The sequence below is a fragment of the Doryrhamphus excisus genome, linkage group LG14 (assembly GCF_037039965.1).
Source record: "Doryrhamphus excisus strain RoL-2023G ecotype Guam linkage group LG14, RoL_Dexc_Guam_v1.1, whole genome shotgun sequence".
Taxonomy (NCBI): Eukaryota; Metazoa; Chordata; class Actinopteri; order Syngnathiformes; family Syngnathidae; genus Doryrhamphus; species Doryrhamphus excisus.
The window spans coordinates 6,158,000-6,175,491 of NC_136370.1; the positions used below are offsets into that span (position 1 = coordinate 6,158,000).

Below are 17,492 nucleotides of genomic sequence, written 5' to 3' on the forward strand. Positions count from 1 at the left end.
TCCCTTCTCTCCTTGCAATGATTTGAAAGCGCTTCAAGTTTGTTTTGCCTTTGCCAACACCACCGTCTCAGACTACTTCATCCTCATACAAAAGAGGCCGTTTCATTAAATATTAACTTGTTTAATATTGTCTCGGCGCTGTGAAGGCGGTTCAGTCGAGCACCGCGATAAACATTAAATATGCTTTTCATCTTTGGCTCCTCTTTCCCCATCAAAAAAAGGGAAAGCGGGCAGAGAGGAGAAGGGGAAAAACTACAGATAGACTGGAAAAAGCGCTCACTTTAAAACTTCTGCAGGGCAAAAATGATACCCCCACCACCCGACATACGCACGCTGGACGCCTGCATTTAAGAAGCGTGTGGGGTATGGACGGATTCTGGACAGTTGCTGTTTGCTATTCCGCTCTGATGCATCTGACACAAGGTCTTTTGCCTGTTGCTTTTAAGTATGTGACAAAAACTACGGTTTTGATTCTCCTACACATCACTTCTTTTTTTTAAGACAATAGGATGGCGGGGGGGGGGGGGGGGGGGGGGGTCAGTTTTTAGGGGTTCGTGCTAGTCAAAAGGAATTTTATGATTTTTTTTGTAAGGGAAAGTTGAAGAGAAGAACCAATTAACCAGGTAAGGTAATTGATGTAAGGTAATTTATGTAAAAATGTACATAATCCCTCATTTATCGCCGTTAAGTGGTTTCAGACTGTATATGTACTATGACCCACGCTATTCATACAACAGCATAGGCACCCCCCCTACCCCCAGCTTCATTTATTCCTCTATTTGCAAGGGACCTACAAGATGTTCAATTGAACTCCAGAGTCAATATTAGTCAATATTATCTTGCAGCTGCAGAAAGAGCAGGAAAGAGGCATAAACTAGAAAAAGGGAGGCATGGACAGTGTGTACACATTAATTCATTCATTTTCTATATATATATTTTTTCATTCATTTTCTACCGCTTTTCCTCACGAGGGTCGCGGGGGTGCTGGAGCCTATCCCAGCTGTCTTTGGGCGAGAGGCGGGGTACACACTGGACTGGTCGCCAGCCAATCACAGGGCACATATAGACAAACAAACATTCACACTCACATTCTTACCTATGGACAATTTGGAGTCACCAATTAACCTAGCATGTTTTTGGAATGTGGGAGGAAACCGGAGTACCCGGAGAAAACCCACGCATGCACGGGGAGAACATGCAAACTCCACACAGAGATGGCCGAGAGTGGAATTGAACCCTAGTCTCCTAGCTGTGAGGTCTGTGCGCTAACCACTCGACCGCCGTGCCGCCCTGTGTGTACACATACTGTACTTCAAATCAGTTTAAGACCAATTTACTCATTGGTACGCAATTGTCACCACTGAGGGACACATATATGTGGAAGTGTAAACTAGGCTGCAGTAAGCAAAAAAAAACGGGAAAATCATTCAGCCGTGGAAGACATCGGGGTCTTGCAGCACTGCTATGTGCTCCCTGGAAGTCCTAGCAGAGTTCTATCAAACAATGTACTCTCACATAGAAAGTCTCCTTAAAGAAGGGCGTCATATCCTCTGGATGAGGGGTAGGGAACCTATGGTTTGTGAGCCAGACATGGCTCTTTTGATGACATTTAACACACTAAAGTTTATTTATTTTATGTTTTTTGTGTTCCCCATGAAAAAAAAAATCAAATTGAGCCCACCACTTTTCAGGTTTTACTCGCTGAATTATGTTCGCTCGGCATGTTGCCATTAATTCGGCGCCGCAACGAGCAACTATGTGCCAATCACATAATCTTTGGCGCAAACTGGCACCAGACTCCTAGCATCATTGGCTCAACTTGGCTCGCGCCATTACATTTCAGTGGATTTCAATGGGTGGATTGTTTGCGCCATTTGGTTCCACTTGGTGAGCACCTCTTCATGAAGATTTTAAACATTTTGAAATTTTCTTCCCGTCAAATTCAATTTTTGCCGCTGTTACAGGCCACCACGAGCCAGTTGGGAAGCAGTTTGAGCCACTGCACGCCACTAGGCGCCACAGCAAATTGCAACGGCGCCGGCCCAGTGGACTCTTAGGATTACATTATACCCGCTAGTTTATCGAGTCAAGTCCAGAAGATACTGAAACATGCAAAAAGAATCGATAGAGAGATTCAAAAAGGGTTTGCTTACTCTGCAAGAGTACGAAAGCTGCCGCAGTCTGGCCCTGGATCCCCGGGTCTTGGCTTTGTTGCCCGTTGATGCCAGATATCCACTGATAACCCATGTGACTTCTGAGTGAGCAAGATGGAGGGAAATCTCCAGGAAGCACTTTAAAAATGAAGAAGAGGATTAGCAAATTAGTAATGGAACCTTTTTAGAATGAAGCAACAGTGCCCCCGCTGGTTGTAGCAAAGTAGTGCAGTCAATTTCGCCACAATCGCTTCAAGATTAGAACTTTATGTCTTAGTAGTAGTGGTGAAATGAATGAATTCAAATTAAAAAGATTAAATACAGGAATTAAATACAGTAAAATGCACACCTGTGGTTGCCTCGTACACTGAAAGGGGCGTTGCAAGAGAGGGAGACACAGTCTTATAAGTTAGAGATGGTATAAATAATGACACCACTCCATAGCATAGTTATCACTGTCCCTTTCATAGGAGTATGAAATGTAAAAATAAACTAATCATATTATTATATATTTTTATATATTATTATAATTATATTTATTATTATATAATAATAATATTATAGATTATAAATATTTTAACAGTTCTAATATTATGAAAAACAAAACAAAGGTTGGGAAAAAAGTTATATTATGAACACAATGTCAAAATATGAGAAGTCCTAAAATGTAAAAATAAACTAATCATATTACTATATATTATTATATCTATTATTATTATTATTATATTTATTATTATATAATAATATTATTATAATATTATAGATTATAAATATTTTTAACAGTTCTAATATTATGAAAAACAAAACAAAGGTTGGGAAAAAAGTTATATTATGGACACAATGTCAAAATATGGGAAGTCCTAAAATGTAAAAATAAACTAATCATATTACTATATATTATTATTATATTTATTATTATATAATAATATTATAGATTATAAATATTTTTAACAGTTCTAATATTATGAAAAACAAAACAAAGGTTGGGAAAAAAAATATATTATGGACACAATGTCAAAATATGGGAAGTCCTAAAATGTAAAAATAAACTAATCATATTACTATATATTATTATATATATATATTATTATTATATTTATTATTATATAACAATATTATTATAATATTATAGATTATAAATATTTTTAACAGTTCTAATATTATGAAAAACAAAATATATATATATATATTTCTTATTATATAATGCCAAAATATGGGAAGTCCTAATTTAGAAAAAAAGGTAATTTAAGTTGAAATATTTGGTTAAAAAAAAAAACCCAGCAAAAATGGGGGTGGGACTTAGAAAACCGACATTCATACAACCCATATAAAAAAATATAAAAAAATATAACTATAACTATAACTTCTCAGCATATCAAATCAGCCCCCCTCTTTTTAGTCGTTTCTATGTGACCGTGGAAAAAGCTTGGACATCTCTGTATTTAGTAAAGTCCCCCCCCCCGCCTCTCAACAACCCTGGGGACTTCCCCACTACTTGAGAAGCACTGGCTTAAACCAAGCTTGCTGCTAATTATTGGCCTACATTTCTCCACATTTTCTACTTCACTTGTCACTTTCACTTTCCTTTTCTTTGATGCAATGAAATCAGAAGAGTCTGCCTCATGGAGGTTAAGTCGTGTGACTCGGTATTCATCTGTTTTGCGGACGTAATTCGGTCCTTTTGTAGAGGATTCATAATTTGCGGTAGTTCGTCATAACCACGGAACCGCCTGAATAAGTCCTGCTGCGTAAGAGATAACTTGTGTGTCGATGGCGAGATAGCGACAGTCAGAAATGCACTGAGATGACATATCGTGTCAAACAGTCAGTCACTTGCATCACACGATGGCGGCTGCATGACACGGATCCGGGAGAATGCGGTAGGATATCATGTGACGCGCGTGCAGAGTAGACATATTTACACGCTTGCACGCAGGCAGCCGCGGCACAATGAGTGAATCTCACCGTGGCCCTGCTGACAACTAAGGTCAATGTCTGATGTAAATTCTCCATGGTGGTGGTCGTCTCCGGCTCCATCAGCATATTCCACCTCCTCGGTTATCTTGTCAATGGCGCTTTGGCAAGGACAACGAGCCACAGCTCCCGCCGCCACATCCTGCGATAAGGCGCCAGACAAGACAAAACGCAGCATAATTAGTCAACCTTGTCAATGTCAGTCTTTTACTTATGAGTGCCCGGGCGCATGTATAACTTGAAGGTGAATGAATATGAAACATTTTGCAGGGAGCGCTTGCGTACGGACACTGAAGATTCAATCACGCCACCTGTCAGTCAAATGAGCCATGACTGTTTCCTGTTTACTTATCTTGTGCTTCTCAAATCAACAACAAATCATTAGCATTCTCTCGAGGCATAATATTACCTGCCAAACCCTGCCGCTGCATTTAAATACAAATTCCATGCACACAAACGCCCAAACCCTCACTACCACCACTGTCATCACCACCCCCCCGCTTCTTCATCTCCTGTCAACTGCATTAGGCCATAAGATAATCAAAATAATTATACTCCATCCCCTCTCTCCTTCCCAGCATGAAAAATAGCTTGACTAGCATTAACGGAGGGCAAATGATGGCGCTCTGTCCCCACCCCCTGAGCCCGGTGCCGTCTCCTCTAGTGCTGGTGTCACCGCCGATCTGTCACCCTGACGAGAAGAGCTTCAGAAGGCTGAGCCAGGGCAGGTTTTCCCCTGGTCGCCCCCCCCCCCGCCCCCTCTTTCTCTTATCGCGGGGCCCTGGATCTCCCTGCTCTTCCCCCAGCAACCTAGATAGGGGCGGTGGAATGGCGTGTGATGTGATGGGGCGGGGGGGGGTGAAAAAATATCTAGCTTCAGGGAGTGAGTGCGGCTGCGGGGTCACGGGTTGTGTGCGACGGGGGTATGTTTTCTGTCCATAATAAAACAACCCTCCCACCCCCATAACATGAAGATACAAGGGAGGCTTACAAATAGGGACACACGTTCCTCTTCCTTGGAATCATTCAGCGAGCGCTGTTTGGTTTATTATAAGATGTGCGAAATATCCCAGAAAGACATGGCGCCTCAGGCTAAGTGAGGCCTCTTTACACGCGGCTAGAAATACGCTAGCATCTCATGTCCACGTTTACATTAACATGACAACAGGGAAAGTTATTTTCATCATCCAAAAAGAAGAGGAAATTGTACATGCCAGGCCAGTAGGTGGTGATGTCGCTATGTAAAAATGTTGCGCATGTCTTCTGATATGTGATATAGTGGTGATTTTGGTACTACTTTTGCTAGCGTCGGAAACTACATGTGCCGTATGTTTGTACAACTTGGAATTAGCAGGTGCGAAAACCATGCTCTTTTTTTCCACGATTGCATTTTCAGATTTGCACTGTGCGCTCACTCCAGTGACGGACAGTCTGTCTAAAAACTACAAGGCATTCAACGACAGTGGCAGGTCCAGTCTGTGCCGGCAATAGAAACCGGTAACTCGAACCTGGTGGCTCTCTGCTGCCTCCTGGCCCTGACGTTGAGGTAGTTGCACCTGCTTTTGAACACCTCCGTAAACAAAGATGAGTGCATAAGATGAAACCATTGAACTGCAAACAGTTTTGCAAGCTGTTCACACTTTGCAGTCAGTTAAGAAACTTTACTAAAAATAAAACAATCACCACCCTGTTGAAGCACTTACTGTCGCACAAAAGTAAACACTGATGCTGTTCCTTTAGGGCTTTTTCTAGTTTCTGGTCAGTGCAGCTTCAAATTTTTGCATTTTCAGGCTATAAAAAAATCTAAATTGATTATTATTTTTTTGTCTTTGCCTCCGAATGCTGTTTTTCCACCGTTCTTCCACAGTATTTCTAATAATTTAGGCTAGTAAAAGCTTACCCTGTCTTGCAAAATGGAAAAGGGCGTTGCAAGATAGGGAGAGACACAGTTATTGGTAGGAGGAAGTGGCAATAATATGACAACTACACTGCTTGATTACCGTATAACCAGAGGTGGGAGCAAGTCAGTCTTCTGAAATGAATCTCAAGTCTTTAATCTCAAGCGAAGACGTGCAAGTCCAAGTCAATCTCAAGTCAAGACAAGACAGGTTGAGTCCAATCCAAAGTCATGGGTTTGAAATGTTCAAGTCCTTACAGGTCATAAGCGCTGTTTAGTGTTTCCAAGCTACAATGCCAAAACAGTCTAACATTTGTATTAAATTTGACAAATACAATGAATGCAGGACTAAAATAAGACCAGTGTGACAAGACTTAGTCACAGAAAAAAAAAATACATATAATTCAGGATTTAGTCGGTGCACAGAAATGCGATCCATACATTTGCTGTTTGTTCTTAAACCTAACAGGACATTAATAGATGCATTCAATGAGGCAGATTCCAAGGGAAAGGTTATTAGGTCATTTCCAGAATTTTTTCTGGAAATGGCATAATAACCTTAGTTCAGGGGCCGGCAACCCCAAAAGAGCTATTTTGCCTGCTCTGAAAGTTTAAAAAAAAAGGATCTGGAGCTACAAAATGCTTGTAAAACCTGTTGTCCAGTGAATGGCTTCCCATCTCATGTGCAGCCCAGTGTTGACAACTTGGTGATTTTTTTTACCAAATTTGGTGACTTGACGACTTTATTTCTCAAAAGCAACTAGCAACAAATGTAAAGTATTTTCCTGATGTTGTTGGGAGAATTTTATGGTATTTGGAGATGTAAGCACATGAAAGCACATATTTTTGTGAGCGGTCAGTGCACAGTCAGATGCTGTGGCACACTATCTGCCACTCCAGGAGTCCCTTATCACAAGGAAGTGAGAGCGCATGGAGGAGTGTAGCATGCAGAAGATTACATATTGTAGGAAAATTTTAATTATTTAAAATTATATAATATTTAAATATAATATTAATATATTATATATAATATATTAATATAATATTAAATATTTTAAATAATTCAGTTATGTTTAAAATTGATTTTTTCACAAAAAACTGTTTTGTACCCTTTTTTTTTAGTTGTGAACTGATATTTTGCTGAAACGTGCTTATGTTCAACTGCTTATTACTAAAAAAAAAAAAACTTTCTGATGAAAGAAGGGATTATGTACTCTAGCGTCCCCTACTTTGCTCATCCAGTCAGCAGTCAGAACGCAGTCTAGATGAATTTTTGCGTTTTGAGTTGCAAATTTCACATTCTTTTCAAAAATGCGCATGTCCCCTATTTTGGTGTTGAAAAAATCACAGCGCTCGGCGAAGGGAGCCGCAACAAGAAGGCTGAAGTGTCACACACCTTTGGTTATCACTGTCCATTTCCGGTGTTTGTTGGTTAGTGTATCTCTTTGCAATTGCAAATATAATTAATATTCATACACATTGCGGCCATCGAATACTGATTTGGGTTTCTTAATCTGAATGCATAATTAGCCAATACATAATGTAAAAAATAGCGTGTCCCCTTGCAGCCCCTTTCTTTTATCTCCTTCGGATTCTGCAAGCCAAAAGAAAAAAAAAAACAATACTTGCTACATCGCTGCAAACCCCGCCCGCACCCACTTAGGCTGCTACCTGAATGCAAAGCACCCTAATGTGAGCGGACATGTTTATTAAGCTGGGCCTAGTTTGGGGCTGCAGTGAATATTGCAGACGTCAAAGTAGGCCATGTGGGGCTGCAGGAGAGAGACGGAGAGAGAATATGCGAAAGAGAGGCCCCTCTGGAGGCTGATCTGAACTCTCCCCTCTGGTTCCTCCTCTCCTCCTGAGCAAAGTTATCGCACACCAAAGGCTTTTGTTCTTCTATTTGTTTTCCCCCTCCGAGTGCTCTGAAAGCAATCAAGCCTAAAGCTGCCCAAACTTTTTTTTTTTTTCTGTTGACGTCAGTTCATCGGTTTGCCGTCGAAGACTATCGATCTCTCGCAACTTGGACTCACGCTGGCTTTGCTCTCGGTGTGCAAGGCGGTGAAACGGAGGTAGCCGACCGGAGCGAAGGCATCTGCCGAGTGGATCACTGTCTCCGCCGCATCACTGCAACACATGAATAAAAAGCAGCTGTAGCATTAGGAGCTAAAAAACAATCTATTCTGCCCCTTTTTCACTTCACTGTACTGTATGCAGTGTTATATTCCGTAGTCTCCACTTTGCTGCCAAGGAGCAAATACCCATCCTTAGTCTTATCCTTCATTTATTTATATGCCTGATGCATACAATGCGGCAGGTTTTTTTCTTGGAAAATTAGGGAAAACTGTGGGTAGATGGGAAAATAACATTACAAAGTCACATTTCTCATCCATTTACTCACATGACGAGCCTCTTTTTGAAGAGAGGACAATCCAGGGTGAAGGTTTCATATTCCCCTCCTTCGCCACAAATATGGACGCCGTACTTCTGGGAGAGCTACACAGTAAAACATAGGATGTTCTGAAACTAGAATATAATGTAAAAACACACTATACAGCATGAATGGCCACTAAACACATTTGATTTAGACCTGGGGTGTCCAAGCTTTTTTTGTTTTCCACATTTTGCTACATTACAGCTCGAACATCACTCCCTCACTTTATTGCGTTTTTTCAAATATTAAGTTTTTTACTGCTGCGGGCCAATAATAAACAAATAAATGGCCCCGAGGCATCACTTAGGACTCCCCTAATTTATGGAAGACAACTGAATTGGGAAAAATATATAGAGAGTATATGTATAGAAGCTTAGTTTCAGTGCACTAATATAGATATGTACTTATGGCGTATTGACGAACTACATGGTGGAGTAGTAGTTAGCGTGCAAGCCACACAGCTAGGAGACCAGAGTTCGATTCCACCCTCAGCCATCTCTGTGTGGAGTTTGCATGTTCTCCCCGTGCATGCGTGGGTTTTCTCCGGGTACTCCGGTTTCCTCCCACATTCCAAAAACATGCTAGGTTAATTGGCCACTCCAAATTGTCCATAGGTATGAATGTGAGTGTGAATGGTTGTTTGTCTATATGTGCCCTGTGATTGGCTGGTGACCGGTCCAGGGTGTACCCCGCCTCTCGCCCGAAGACAGCTGGGATAGGCTCCAGCACCCCCGCGACCCTTGTGAGGATAAGCGGTAGAAAATGACTGAATGAATAGCGTATTTTTTTTTTATTTGGTTGTTTCTCTCATGAGACCTGGCAACACACCTACCCTTAGCCTACGGTGTGTTTCATTTCATATCCTTACTACACACTTAGATAGTAATACTTACGTATTTGTACATTCTTACACCCACAATTCTTACACATAACCACTAACCTGTGAAAATAGTACAACTTGTTGATGATGATGCTATGTTACATACACCTCCCCAGGCCTTTACATTCTGTATGAGTACAGTATGTCTCCTGAATGCCTTATACCAGGGGCCCGCGAGACGCTAGTTTGATACCAAAGTTTAATGTTGAAATGACAGCTTAAAGCTGTGTGCACACCGGACACAATTAACATGATTTTGCCCCGCCCATACTGTTACCCTACCCTGTTACCCCGCCCTGTTTTGCTTTGGATTAGCAATGAAGCTAAAGGCTTATGACGCTGGGTACAAATAAATGCAGGAAATGATTTGGAATAAAAGGGAAAATACACGTCAAGATAAAGCATCTCATCAAACATGTTGTTAAAGTTACCACGCTGCTCCCAGATGGAACTGAGTATGATGCTAACTTGCTAATTGGGTCAAATTATTAAGTTTCATTAATGTTCATGTTAAAAGTTAAATAACTGTTAATACTGTACATTTGAATATGAAAAAAATTTGCTTTTTTGCTTTTTTTTGTTTTTCTTATTTGCGTTTTATTATTTTACTTATTTATTACTGATTGATTTATTTATTGTCTTTATTCTTAATTTGTTTATTTATTTTTTTGTATCTTATTTTGTGTATAGAAAGATATTTGAGAACAGTGGAATGTTTTATCAGATATTTTGGTGTGGAAAACCGGAACCAAAGTACTGAAAAAGTATAGGGTATAGCAGAAGCAAAAGCATTAAAAAACAAGTTTTTTTAATTGATTTTTCTTCCAGTTTTTAATAAATGCGTTTTGGGTTTTTTTTTTTAAAACCTGATGCAGCCCGGCTTCACCCAGAACCTAGCTCCGGTGGCCCCCAGGTAAATTGAGCTTGAGACCCCTGCCTTATACTGTATTTGTGTTTTAGTTTATTTAGCCATTGTTATATTAGTGTGTACTCTTTTTGCAGGAAAATAGTACTTAGATTTGTATGATCCCATTCATGCAGGTGTAACTAATGCAGTGACCTGTAAGATGATCAAAAAAGGGGTGAGAGTGACCTGTTTCAAGTAGGGCTCCATGTCAGCCAGAGACTTTCCAAGGTGCTTCTCGGGATCCAGACCTAGCATACACACATAGACATATGGGTTGAGGGAAAAAGAACCTATCACAGATGAATGATTGAAGATGACAGACACATACACACAGTTTAACCTGCATACAGGATCTATTTGTTTGACTTTGCAAGTACTGTATACACATCTCGCTGGCTGAGGCTAACAGTTTTCAATATACACTCACTTGCACACACATTCCTACCTGCCACCTCCCCCTCTCATTTCGTTCCCTTAGAGAACATAAACTCTGGAAAAGAGATGTTGTTTATTTGTCTTTTCCCCTCACGCTAGCCTGAAATTGTGACTCATGGGCACGAGGAGGGAAAAGAAGGGATTCCCAGCATGCCTCACTCCTCCTGGGCCTCATTTGGTCAACATCCTCAGGCTACCCAATCGAGACGGTGGCTTGATTAGGCTAACCAGACTTACGATAAACATGCTGTGGTGTATTGTTGAATTTTGCTCCTTGGGGAGACAAAAATTCTTCATTTTGCCTTCTAGCAGCCAGGTCTTGATAGTGCTATGCTGAACTCCAGTTCACCCTTTCAAACTACTTCCTTTCAGTAAAAAAAAAAAAAAAAAAAAAAAAAAAAAGCGGCTTGGGCCATTTACACTAAATCTCCACTAGGGTTGCCCGATAGGGACCTTAGCATATATTACAATATGTTTAGGATGTATCTACAGAATCAGGTGCTATAATTCTGTTTTGTTTTTTTTACCTACATTTATGGAGCAATATGTGAAAATGATGCTTAATGAATCAATTAATGTACAAATCGATTTTTGAGTGCGCTACTTGCCTACATTTATGAAGCAACTAACTAATTCAATATTAGGGACGTATTTAGTTTGTTTTTATAATCCCACATGGCTGATCCCAAAGATGTATTTATTCGTCTTTTAGGTTTTCTTTGTGGTGATGACCGGACTTATAAGCCATAAAAAGTGCATTTGATAAGAGCTGTGAATTTGAATGGAAAAAAAACATACATGACAGGAAGGAGAGAGTGGAAGAACGTGGAGGAAGGAAGCGTTCAGAAGGTTAAGAATTCTCAGGAAATTTTAAAGCGTGCAAAAGCGTGTGCACGTATGAACACACAGTTCAGTATCAAATGTGAAAATTGTTCATGGTGTTATGTTTGTATATAAATTGTTATTTTGATGTCAAACATCCCTTTTTGTGTTGTAGCATACTGTAGTTCTTTAGATACTAGAGCTGGGTTTCTCCCTATTTTAGTCGGGAACTGATATTTTCCTCAATGGAACAAACTTTTTTTTTCTGATGCAAAACCGGAGTCTAATGTTTCTTTTGGTACGTTCCATGATTATATAACCATAGAACACACTATTCTGTGTGCCTTGAAATATCAGTCAAAATCTTCTAAAATTGTGAAAATTCTATCAACACAACTGCCAAAATTCATTATGATGAATACATTTACTAATTGGTTTTAGGGTGGGTTATTGCCTAAATTTCTCATTATTATTTTTTTTTTCAGATGCAATACTTGCCTAAATGCAATGGTCAAAGTTCTGCGATTTGTTTTTATAGGGTGCGCCATGTGCCTAAATTTATGGAGCAATTTATAGGATATTGCCTAACAATTAATTTGGTCATTTTTTGAGGGTGCTTGACATTTCTAATTTCTAAATATTTATAACAATTAATTTGTTAAATGATTTTTTCGGCGGTGCTACTTGCCTATATGCAATTAATCGGCCAGTTTCACATGTTGTTAAAATTTTTCCCGATCAATTAATTTGAGAAAATGGAAGCGCCACCATGCTATACCAATCCAAACTGAAAGGAATTGTTGTGTCGAACTGTTGATTGACATGATCTTTACAAAGTAACAGATTACTCATCCAGAGGGATGTGTCATGTCCCTAATGATCGCCAAGAGGCTCCAATAATTCCGTCGGTGTGCTCTGGAGGGCGTTACACGGCGCCGCTCCGTGCCTCCGCACGTCTAATTAAAGGAGCAAAGTTAATCGTAATGTGAGAATATCGCTTCCCTCATGGCCTGACAAGCTCAAAGGTTAAGGTGTCAGTCGGTGGACGCCCCACCGCCCCATGTCCCCAGTGGGAAGTGACGGTGGGAGATGTGAAGCCCCGCCTTCACGGGTTCATCCTATTCCCAGTTGTATCTCCAGGCTGTGGTGGTCCAACACGACAAAGGCTTTAAGAGGATGAGGGGATGGTAGAATGAGCAGACCCTTATTCTGCTCATCCCAGGGGATCTGTGGTCTTAATTAGAGTGAGAATATCTAATCTCAACATCCTCTCATCTTCACCCTTCCGCAAAGGTAATAAGTAGAGGATGCATTAAAATTCAAATGCCTTTTAAATATCCACTATAATTAGTCATGTCTTTTAACAAAATCTTAATAATTGGCTCCAAATCGCAAAGGGGATGCCAAATCTTTTTTTTTTTTTTTTGATAGTTTCATTAATTTTTCTGCTCTTAAATGATTAATGACTCACGATGAGACAGGCCAAGGGCTTAGGACAGAAAGACAGCCGAGTGCCAAAGGGATGCAAAGATAGCATTAATGTCAACACATTTCTCCTCACAGGAGCACTTGTATGGGTGTTGCTTTAATTGATGCGCCCCGACGCCGTTTAGGATGGCCGAGCCTTCAGCCATCTAACACCACTTTATTTTAAACGGTACTCACATCACTGTCTGCCTCCCGAACCACGGTTTTATAAGCCCACCTAAACCCAATTATCAAACGTCATTATGCCACATTAAAAGCAAACAAACCCGCTAGAATGTGCTATTAGTCTGCCGCCAGGGAGAGCAAGATCGCGCTTTGGATGGGTAAAGTCGTGCCTGGGAAGGGGGCATTTTATGTCATAGCATCCTATAAATTAAGTAAACATCTGCAGCATTTGATGGGCGTAAAGTATTTTGCAAAAAAAAGTATCTTACTACACTAAATGTGCCTTTCCCACTGATTTTGTTGGGAAATCAAGATGTGCAAATGATACTGCTTCATCTGCTTGGTCACTGTGCTTCTGGCCAAAGTGCAAGTGGACTGTAACGGCAAAGAAGTGAAACTAGATCTTCACATACGCAACTTCACTTGGATCATGGGCAAAATTTAATGGCTGTTTCTTATAAATACTGCACATATCCTGCTAACTATGAATAAAAAGAAAATTAAAGTGCCTCAAAAATGCCTCACTGGTGTGGAATTTGGGGGCGAGCACTTGACAGAGATGAGTTTGAGGCTCCTTATGTGATCATCTGTCAGGCAGTGGCTATAAAGCCCAGGTCCCAACCTGCTGTACTTGCAAGCGTGGGCAAAATGTGTGGATTGCCGCCTCAGTATGGATTTGGGAGCATGCAGGACACTATGTAGTACTTTTAGTGCAGGAGGAACTTTTGTTGTGTGCAGGGCTGCGTGGGGCCGCATTTGAAACGCGTACTGTGCACACGAGCTGACAGAAGAGTGTCAACATTTTGTCTCTTCTCTGGGCAAAGAAGGGGGTGTCGGCTGCATCTGCGGTTCAGAAGGCAGCGGATGCGGCTGTAGCGGCCCAGCAGAGGCGGAAAAACCTGCTTTTCATTCAGGTTTTCAGTTACGTAATAATGAAGACTAATAAATAAGACTAGATATAAATGCATTGTGGAATAGAAAAGATTAGTTACCAGCATTTTTTGCATGTTCTGGTAAAACAAGCATATTGACTTTGATTGGCTTGAAATAAGCTGTGATAATAAATGTTACAAAAATGAGTAGCTCTTGGCCATTTTCATTTTGTAATAGTAGCTCTCACAAAAAAAAAAAAACCTTGGTGACCCCTAATATAGCCAGTAGTACATTTAACCATTTACACTGCATTTATGTGATCGGTATTGGTATCAGTATCAGTAGATGTCACTCATGGATTATCGGGATCGGTATCATTAGCATGATTGGAACATACATATTCATTTTTTTAGTGCAATGCATGTTTATGGGCAAAATTGTTTGTGAAAATGAAATTAAATTAAATGAAATTAAATGCATAAATGTGATGTTATTCACGTTCACATTCTTACCTATGGACAATTTGGAGTGACCAATTAACCTAGCATGTTTTTGGAATGTGGGAGGAAACCGGAGTACCCGGAGAAAACCCACATTCAGGGAGGACAAAAAGATTCCCAGAGACCCTTCAGCCGCCCCCATGTTTCATATCATCAAACACATTTAAATGGGAGTCACTGACCACACAAGGTTCACCATGTTTTTGCCATTTGTAGACAATGGTTCGGTAGAGTCTCAAAGAATTTCAAAATAAAATTATTACAATTACGGGATTTTTTTCGTATCCATTTTTAACAAATCATACTTCTAGGCTTTTGTGAGCCAGATAAAAAAATATAGCAGTAGAAAAATATATCCGGGCTTCACCTGTGATTTAGGGAATGGAGTAATCTCTCGTTTGTCACTGTTAAAGTGAATTTCTGCGAAGTAAGATTCCTTATTTATATTCGGAATATTTTCCTAGTTACTTTATACTCGTTTTACCCAATACAGTAGACATAGAAAAATAGAAAATCTTTCACTGTTTTCTGAATGCCTTATATTTTTTATTTTAGCTTATTTAGCAATTTTTATGCCCCCAAAAAGGTTACTTACCAAACATACAAAATTAAATTTGCATATTGTTTGACATTGTAAGACAGTAGGTGGTAGACACACAAAATAGCATGATTTATTAATACGTTTTTTAAAAACCGTGATTGAGTGAAACTGGCAATTTTGAAGAGTTTATTTGTGTGAAGCCCCCCGATAGTAAGTAGCCGGTTGTATATTTAGCTTCTTGCGTCTTTTGTCATATATGTTAAATTAAAATCCTGTAGATGGCAGATAGTCCAAGCCGAGCTAAGCCGAGCCCAACTAGAAGAGCGCTATCGGTAGATATCCGCAGGGTTTGTCTCGAGATCTGGTGTTGCCGTCTGACAGCTCGACTTTAATCCCACCCCCACCCACCACCCCGCCTTCAGAGAGCAAATTGGATTGGTGACGTGTAGCATTTTAGCTGCCGCTTAAATGGAGGAAATAAGCGTCTCCTCTCTTGTAAAAGTGAGCAGGTCGGGCTTTTAACAACACTCAAAACAATAGCTGTTCGTTATCACCGCATCTTGGGCGGGAAGAAAGAGGAGCTGAGACAAATGATGATAAGATTAAGGTTATATGGAAAAATCTGTCAGGCTCTTATCTGGGATTCGGTGTCTGACGGGAACAATTGTGTCGGGATTAAATCGTTTTAGTTCAAATCAAGATGAGAGAAACTAGTGGGGGAATGGAGATGGCTAAAAATAACTAACAAAATGCATGAAAAAAGGGATGGGCATTAGATTATATTTCTTTTATTGATTATGGGGGGAATGCTTGGAAAATCTCTGAAGGTTCTGAACTCCTATTTCTATGAAAGTGTTGATTTGTGCAAAAAAATGCAACCGTCCATGCTCACCTTTCTGTTGAATTTTGATATTGAAATCCTTCTAATCACCACTAGTCCAAACATCCTTGTTGTTGTTGTACATGTTAAATGGAACTCAACTGACTCACCTCGCCTGCAGCTTGCAGCGTCCAACCGTTTCTTTTAAGTCTTTGAACATGAATCATACTAGAGTAATATGAAAGCACGCTGAGTTTAGCTCAAAGGCTACACAGTATATGTTCAAATGAAGGCTAAAAGATGGCAGGCTAATATATAAAAAAAAAGATGGGCTTTGATTTCACACGTGCCAATTATCCCTAGAGCGGGGGACCAATTAGCTGAATGACCTTTGCCCTCCCACTCACCTGCACAGCTCAATCAATTAACTAATTACATGAATATTTGATAACGGCTTTCGGAACAGACAATTAGCTCGGGTGGGTGTTAGATACCATGCATGCATTTTTCACATGGTTTATCCTTTATTTAGTATGTTGTTAATGGGCGTCATTTTTATAACACTCAATGCAGGGAATGTTTTCAAGTGTAAGAAGAAGCTAACCACCGTAAAATTGTGGGTGGAGTCTGATGTCACATGACTATTCCATTCTGATTGTTCTTCTGTTCTCAAAGTATTGCAGAAATCATATATGAATGTGAGTGTGAATGGTTGTTTGTCTATATGTGCCCTGTGATTGGCTGGTGACCAGTCCAGGGTGTACCCCGCCTCTCACCCGAAGACAGCTGGGATAGGCTCCAGCACCCCCCGCGACCCTCGTGAGGAAAAAGCGGTAGAAAATGAATGAATGAATATTGTGCTCTTTGAACTGAGCTCAGGTAAACTCAGTTTAACTAGTCGGGGGAGCAGAATTTGGTTGTGGACGGGAAGTGACTTTGAGGGTTAAGAGTTAAGTCTTACTTTATTGTGGGCTATGGCTTGCAGCAGAAATCTGTGTTATTATTTGATTATTATGTAATGTTAGGGCTACATGGCTGCACACAGCTAGGAGATCCGGGTTCGATTCCCTGCTCGGGCATCTCCGTGTGGAGTTTGCATGTTCTCCCTGGGCATGCATGGGTTTTCTCCGGGTACTCCGGTTTCCTCCCACATTCCAAAAACATGCTAGGTTAATTGGCCACTCCAAATTGTCCATAGGTATGAATGTGAGTGTGAATGGTTGTTTGTCTATACTTCAGGAGGACGAAAAGTGATCACTTCCCCCTCTACATCAATGGCGAGGACGTGGAGAGGGTCCATGACTTCAGATTCCTGGGAGTCCAGATCTCCTGTGATTTGACCTGGACTCAAAACACCTCAGCCATCATCAAAAAGGCTCAGCGACGGTTACACTTCCTGAGAGTCCTAAGGAAAAACAACGTGGCCCAGAAACTGCTGCCAGCCTTCTACCGCTCCTCCATTGAGAGCCTGCTGACGTACTGCCTGACCATCTGGTATGCACAGAAGAGCAGCACAGAAGATCTACAAGAAGACCTCTACAACTCCCGGTGCGTCAGCAGAGCTCTCAGCATCATCTAGGACTCTTCTAACCCCGCCTCAGTT

General features: G+C 40.6%; 1 protein-coding gene across 1 annotated transcript in view; it reads right to left on the bottom strand.

Annotated features, from left to right (window-relative positions):
* The window catches only part of dph6 (diphthamine biosynthesis 6), a 98,912-nt gene that overhangs the window by 50,822 nt on the left and 30,598 nt on the right, over nucleotides 1-17,492 (bottom strand). The window contains exons 6-10 of the mRNA XM_058091411.2: nucleotides 10,432-10,493; nucleotides 8,426-8,520; nucleotides 8,058-8,151; nucleotides 4,119-4,269; nucleotides 2,154-2,291 (exon numbers count right to left, since the gene is read on the bottom strand). Of these exons, the coding sequence (XP_057947394.2) occupies nucleotides 2,154-2,291; nucleotides 4,119-4,269; nucleotides 8,058-8,151; nucleotides 8,426-8,520; nucleotides 10,432-10,493 (540 nt within the window). The remainder of the gene's footprint in view (nucleotides 1-2,153; nucleotides 2,292-4,118; nucleotides 4,270-8,057; nucleotides 8,152-8,425; nucleotides 8,521-10,431; nucleotides 10,494-17,492) is intronic.